This window comes from Oryx dammah, unplaced genomic scaffold, assembly GCF_014754425.2.
Source record: "Oryx dammah isolate SB20612 unplaced genomic scaffold, SCBI_Odam_1.1 HiC_scaffold_28, whole genome shotgun sequence".
Taxonomy (NCBI): Eukaryota; Metazoa; Chordata; class Mammalia; order Artiodactyla; family Bovidae; genus Oryx; species Oryx dammah.
In genome coordinates, this window is record NW_024070212.1 from 117,478,861 (window position 1) to 117,485,755 (window position 6,895).

General features: G+C 68.4%; 1 protein-coding gene across 1 annotated transcript in view; it reads left to right on the plus strand.

Moving 5' to 3' along the window:
• Nucleotides 1–6,895, plus strand: part of RNPEPL1 (arginyl aminopeptidase like 1) — an 11,624-nt gene that overhangs the window by 3,548 nt on the left and 1,181 nt on the right. The window contains exons 4-13 of the mRNA XM_040231962.1: nt 6–161; nt 2,429–2,569; nt 3,006–3,157; nt 3,585–3,701; nt 3,829–4,064; nt 4,259–4,372; nt 4,745–4,857; nt 5,138–5,246; nt 6,361–6,591; nt 6,664–6,806. Of these exons, the coding sequence (XP_040087896.1) occupies nt 6–161; nt 2,429–2,569; nt 3,006–3,157; nt 3,585–3,701; nt 3,829–4,064; nt 4,259–4,372; nt 4,745–4,857; nt 5,138–5,246; nt 6,361–6,591; nt 6,664–6,806 (1,512 nt within the window). The remainder of the gene's footprint in view (nt 1–5; nt 162–2,428; nt 2,570–3,005; nt 3,158–3,584; nt 3,702–3,828; nt 4,065–4,258; nt 4,373–4,744; nt 4,858–5,137; nt 5,247–6,360; nt 6,592–6,663; nt 6,807–6,895) is intronic.

Below are 6,895 nucleotides of genomic sequence, written 5' to 3' on the forward strand. Positions count from 1 at the left end.
GCGAGGCGCCCGGCGCGGAGCCCGCCTGCTGCCCGCTGGCCTTCAGGGTGGACCCGTTCACCGACTATGGCTCCTCGCTCACCGTCACGCTGCCCCCTGAGCTGCAGGCGCACCAGCCCTTCCAGGTCATCCTGCGCTACACCTCGACCGACGCCCCCGCCGTGAGTCCTGCTTCCGGGCGGCCTCTCCCCGTGCTGCCGGCTTAGGGGGGGCGTTCTTGGGGGCGCTGCGCCCGCGACACCTGCAGAGGGGGCCCGGCCCGGCTCTCCGCGAGCCGGCCCCGGAGTCCTGTCCAGGCGCCGGCGGGGCTTCCCAGCTGGTGCCAGGGGAGCCCTTAGGAGCCCTGGACCGAGTGAGGCCCCGGGTTCTGGTCCCGGGGACAGGGGGCTGAGTGCCACCAGGGAAGCCTCTCCCTTCAGCTGTGCAGGGACGGGTCCCTGCCTGGAGACAGGGGCAGCTTCTGGTGAGCACATGCCAAGCTGTGCATCTGCCGGAGCCTGACACTGCGACCAGGGGCCTCCGTGTGACCCGGGCTTCGGAGGACTGCTCCCACAGACTTGCCGGAGTGGGAGACCGAGGGGCCTGGATCGGCTCCAGTGCTTCAGGGCACAGGGGACTGGTGGGTGCTCCAGCAGGTTGGCCCCGTGTCAACGCAGACACGCACAGGCTCTGCGGGGCTTTGGACAGGGAGCGCCCACCACCCAGGGGCTCGACAGGAAGGCTGGGCAGCCCAGACAGCACCCTTCCAGCGCAGGGGTGCTTTCAGGATGGAGCATGGGGGTTCCTGGGTCCCTGTATGGGCCGCACGTTTGTGACAGTAACCCCCCAACACACAACATTCAAGTAGCTCTGGGAGGCCCCGGGAGGTTCCATCCGTCACTGCTGTGGCATGTGAATAGACAGGGTGACGGAAAGGCATCAGGCCAGGAGCCATCAAGGAGAAATCCGGAAGAGCCTAGGCCAGACACACACCTGCGGGCTTCCCGCATGACTCCCAGGAGCCCCCAGCTGCCACCTCACCCCTTTCTGAGCTTCTGCAGATGTGCCAGCCTGGCTCCTGCTACCTGTCGGCCTGGCCCCTGCCCTGCCCGCCTGGCCCCTGCTGTCTGCCAGCCTGGCCCCTGCCCTGCCCGCCTGGCCTCTGCTATCTGCCAGCCTGGTCCTTGCCCTGCCAGTCTGGCTTCTGCCCTGCCTGCCTGGCCCCTGCCCTGCCCACCAGGCCCCTGCTGTCTGCCCGCCTGGCCCCTGCCCTGCCAGCCTGGCCCCTGTTGTCTGCCTGCCTGGCCTTTGTCCTGCCCACCAGGCCCCCGCCCTGCCCGCCTGGCCCTTGCTGCCTGCCAGGGGCCTTCTGGGGCTCTGACAGCTGGCGGGCATGGCTCCCACCACAGCCGTGAAAACAGAGGCTATGGTTCTCCCTGACCTTGGAGCCCATGTGTCTGGTCCACCTAAGATCAGCAGAGTGGTCAGAGAGTGGTGGGACCAGGGCCCACAGCCGGCTACCCTGCTGGCCTGACCCTGTCCCCAGCAGCCTGACCATGGGGGCCTGTCCCCAGCATGATCTGGGGACCGCTTATCCCAGGACCTGGGGGGAGGTGAAATGCAGGTTCTTAGGTCCCAGCTCTCTGTGGTCAGACCCAGGAGTTTGCATTTTTGAACAGTCGCCCCAGACAGGCCTTCCGAACATCTGGGGCAGCCCTAGAGGTCAGCAGAAAAGGATGATACTGCTGCAGGCTCTGCTTGGGCAGAGAACAGAGACATAGAAGGCAAAAAGAAGTTTTGTAGAAGTCCATGAAGGCTGACAGTGGCCAGGCTGGTCTGCAGGAACTGGATAGGCAGCCCTGCAGGCCCGGACATCCGCTAGGATCTGGGGACCCAGGGGTGGGGTCTCGGCACATATAGCCTCCAGCAGCAGTCCTGGGTCTGGGGTCCCCCACCCCTGGGGTCTCAGCATGGACATCACCCAGCGATGGTCCTGGGTCTGGGGTCCCGAGTGGCAAGCAGCTGTGGCTGCCGTCCTCGGGCCTGTCACTTGCAGGGGCCTGGGGCCCCTCCATCACGGCCCTGGGGGGACCTGTGTGCACTTGGTCACTGAAGACCCGTCCAGTTGGCCTCAGTGACCACATTGTCCCAGCAGAGGGGATATGGGGGAGATTCGGGACCCCACCAAGTGGCTGCAGTTGGGTTGGGGAGGTCCCCGGCCTCCAGCCGCCCTTCCTGGAGACATCAGGATGCTTGGTGGCATTAAGAAGGGGAGTGCTGAGCTGGCCTGGGCAGGCTGGGGGCAGTGGTAGGCCGGAGTGCCTGAGGGACAGCTCCCTGGCGGGGTGGGGCCGTCGGCCTGTGGCTCTGGTCTCCAGGAGGGCTCGGCCCGCTGTCCCGGGGAGGGTGCCCCAGCCGGAGCTGACCCTCCACCCACCACCTGCTGCAGATCTGGTGGCTGGACCCAGAGCTGACGTACGGCAGCGCCAAGCCCTTCGTGTTCACCCAGGGCCACTCCGTCTGCAACCGCTCCTTCTTTCCGTGCTTCGACACGCCCGCGGTCAAGTGCACCTACTCGGCCGTGGTCAAGGTCAGCGCCCAGCAGCACGCCCTGCCCCCAGCTGCCACCCAGACGGCCATCCGAGAAGGCGCGCACCCTGCCCGCGTCGGGGTCCTAGACCTGGCCTGAGCCCCGGGACGCTGATGCAGGGATGGGGCAGGCGGAGCGGCCGGGTCCCAGGGCTCCTGGCAGCCCCCTAGCTCCACCTCCACTCCCGACTGGGACGAGAGGTGTGCGGGCCAGGAGCTGGGGGCTCCTGGAACAGCGTGGGGGGTCCCTGACAGGGACAGGAGGGGCCCTAGCAGTGTGGCTGCCTGACCCAGGTGGTGGGCTTTCTCACAGGGACAGGGGGCTTGCCTACCAGGCTGTGGGGTCCCCACCGGGGACACGGGGTTGTCCTGACGGGGGCGTGGGGCTCCCCGTGGGAGACACACTGTCCTGATGGGCGGGGCCTCCTGGGACGCAGGCCCCGTCGGGGGTGCAGGTCCTGATGAGCGCCACACAGAGCACCTACGTGGAGGAGGAGGGAGTCTACCGCTTCCACATGGAGCACCCTGTGCCCGCCTACCTCGTGGCCCTCGTGGCCGGGGACCTCCAGCCCGCAGACATCGGGCCCAGGTAGGCCCACCTCTTGCTTGCTGCCCAGGGTCCAGGCTCAGGAGATGCTGCCGGGGCCCGGCCTGCGGCCTGCCTCCGTGGCCGCCCTGTGTGACCCCGCGCGGTGGGGCCAGCCCTGCCCCTGCCTAACTGTCACTGCCCAGGGGCCATCCTCCCCCAGCTGCTCGCACACTGGCGCCCTGTGCCGGTCCTTCTGGACAGGGCCTCTGCAGACACACCCGCTGCGCTCCGAGACGGTGCATGGATGGGCCCGCCCGCGGAACGGAGGGCCCGTGGTGCCAAGGGCCCGCGGAGTGAAGGGCGGGCGGGGTGGGCGGCTGGTTGGCCTGCGCTGGGCGATGCCCAGAACCGGAGGGAAGGCCCGGGGGCGGGCAGGGGGCGCGGGCTGGGACTGGGCTGGCCCTGCCCACCGTCTCCCCCATGACAGGAGCCGCGTGTGGGCCGAGCCGTGTCTCCTGCCCACGGCCACCAGCAAGCTGTCGGGCGCGGTGGAGCAGTGGCTGAGCGCGGCCGAGCGGCTCTACGGTCCCTACCTGTGGGGCAGGTACGTCTGCGAGCCTGGCCGGCCGTGAGAGGGGTCAGCGGGCATGTGCACCCCCCCCCACCAGCCTGCCGAGAAGCGGCAGGAGGCAAGGCTCACCCGCGGGCCCCCCACCCCCGACCCCCCGCAGGTATGACATCGTCTTCCTGCCCCCGTCCTTCCCCATCGTGGCCATGGAGAACCCCTGCCTCACCTTCATCATCTCCTCCATCCTGGAGAGCGACGAGTTCCTGGTCATCGACGTCATCCACGAGGTGGCCCACAGCTGGTTTGGGAACGCCGTCACCAACGCCACGTGGGAGGAGATGTGGCTGAGCGAGGGCCTGGCCACCTACGCCCAGCGGCGCATCACCACCGAGACTCACGGTGCGCCGGGCGTGGCGGGATGCGTGGTGCCCCGTGGCAGCGAGGGCCGGTGGGGGTGGGCACTGTGGACGGGGCTGGTCCCAGGCTGCGGTCCCTGCTCTGTGTGTGTGTGTGTGTGTGTCCTGCGGGGGGCAGCTCGGTGGGGCCCAAGGCAGGGAGCAGCCAGGGCAGCGGCCTCTCTCCCTCCCGTCCAGGTGCGGCCTTCACCTGTCTGGAGACAGCCTTCCGCCTGGACGCCCTGCACAGGCAGATGAAGCTTCTCGGAGAAGACAGCCCGGTCAGCAAGCTGCAGGTCAAGCTGGAGCCAGGTACCTGCTCCTGCCCGGCCCTGTGCTCGTCATCTGCAGACATCAGGCCCCCCGCCCAGCCCAGGCAGGGTCTTCGTCCCCACGAGGCTTCTCTGCAGAGGCCGGGCCAGGGGGGCTTCCCTCCGCGGCCTGCACCACCTCTCACGGGCGCTGAGCGCCCATCTCCCCAATGTGTGGACCCGAAGTCTCCACCGAGGGCCCCCCAGCAGGGCAGGACCCCCCGCCCCAACACACACACTCTCGGGGCGTCTGGATGTGAGCGGCAGGGCCCTCGGTGCCCCCTGCCGTGCAGAGCCCCACTGCCATCCCGCCCCCAGCCCCGGGGGCCTGGGCGGCTCCGGGTGCCTTCCAGGGCCACGGTTTCCCTCGCAGGTGTGAACCCCAGCCACCTGATGAACCTGTTCACCTACGAGAAGGGCTACTGCTTTGTGTACTACCTGTCCCAGCTCTGTGGGGACCCCCAGCGCTTTGACGACTTCCTCCGAGTGAGCAGCCCGCTCCCGGGAGTTAGGGTGGGGGTGGAACGGTGGGGCCCATGAGCGGGGCTCTCACCAGGCTCCTGGCTCTCCCACCTCCCAGCCTCGGCTGCCTGGCAGGTCCCTGCAGCAGCCGTGGGTGCCCCTGTGCCCGCCCTGGCCCTGCCTACCCCTGCTCAGACCCCTGGGTGCCGGGCCCTTTCTCGCGATGTGTGCCCGGCCCTGGGTGGGGGGGGGGGGACAGTGGCGCACCCAGCCCCCGGGCCTGCTGAGTCCGCTCCGCCCGCAGGCCTACGTGGAGAAGTACAAATTCACCAGCGTGGTGGCCCAGGACCTGCTGGACTCCTTCCTGACCTTCTTTCCAGAGCTGAAGGAGCAGAGCGTGGACTGCCGGGCAGGTGAGGTCCCCGCCACCGGCCATGTGTCCACACGGGCCCAACCTCGGCCTGTTGGGTGCGGGGGTGTAACGGGGCCTGGGGGTTCTGTCTGGCCGGCAGCCGCCGTCACTCGTTGGTGTGGAACTCAGGCTGGACCACGTGGAAGGAAGAGAGAGGAGAGTGCGATTCCCAGCCCGGAGGGGCCCCAGGGGCTTCCTGGAGGAGGCAGCAATTAGGCTAGGTGGTTCAGTGGGTAAAGACTGCTTGCAACGTGGAAGACACAGGAGACTCTGGGTCGAGAGGGTCCCCTGGAGGAGGGCCTTGCACCCCACTCCAGTGTTCTTGCCTGGAGAACTCCATGGACAGAGGAGCCTGGCGGGCTACAGTCCACGGGGTCGCACAGGTCAGACACCACTGAGCGATTGAGCGCCCCATACACGCAGGGCTGAGTAGGCAGTTCCAGAAAGAGCCTTGGAAACTGCGCAGCGGAGCGATTGAGCGCCCCATACACGCAGGGCTGAGTAGGCAGTTCCAGAAAGAGCCTTGGAAACTGCGCAGCGGGCCTGGGGCAGGATCCAGGCTCAGAGGGCAGTTTGCCTCAGAGCAGGCTGAAGGCAGCCGGCTTGTTCACGAGGGTGCCCCTGGTCCAAGGGCTTAGGCCAAAGCAGAGAAGGGTCTGCCGTCTCAAGGTGGGTCAGCATTTGTGGTAATGCAGTGAGCTGTGGGCCGGGGACCTTGTGTTGGGGAAGGTTTGGGAAGTGCCCCAAGGGTCTGGGGGGCAGAGATGGCACGACTTGCCCCCTCAGATGCCCAGGCTCCAGGGCTCCAAAGCAGGAACAGCCTTCTCCCAGGGTGGTGCTCCCACCCCGCCCCCCCCGCCCTGCGGGCCCAGCGTCTCCGTTTCTGCCCAGGAGGCGCGGCCAGGCAGGGGGTCCCTGGCCACTGGCTCCAGCACTCTCTGCCCCCTTCCCGGAAGCCACCGCGGCCTGCAGGGTCTGCAGCCGGCTCCCGCCTCCCCAGGCCACCCCCGCCCTTGGGGCTCCCAGACCCTGACAAGGTCTCCAGGCACACCCTCGGGGTCTGCAGTCTCCCGGGGAGGCCTGCTTGGGAACCCAGGAGGGCGTCTGTCCTGCAGGGCTGGAGTTCGAGCGCTGGCTGAATGCCACGGGCCCCCCGCTGGCCGAGCCGGACCTGTCTCAGGGATCCAGCCTGACGCGGCCCGTGGAGGCCCTCTTCCAGCTGTGGACCGCCGAGCCCCTGGACCAGGCAGCCGCCTCCGCCAGCGCCATCGACATTTCCAAGTGGAGGACCTTCCAGACGGCGCTCTTCCTGGACCGGCTGCTGGATGGGTCCCCACTGCCCCAGGGTGAGTCCTGCAGCCACCAGGGTGGGAGGAGGCGGGGTGGTCACTGGCCCTGACCTGCCGTGGCCCCAACAGAGGTGGTGATGAGCCTGTCCAAGTGCTACTCGTCACTGCTGGACTCCATGAATGCCGAGATCCGCATCCGCTGGCTGCAGATCGTGGTCCGCAACGACTACTACCCCGACCTGCACAGGGTCCGCCGCTTCCTGGAGAACCAGGTGTGGCCCCTCAGGCCTGCCCTCCCCCGACCCGGCCCCTCGGGCTGGCGACCCCTGCCCTCCCCCCACCCGGCCCCTCAGGCTGGCGA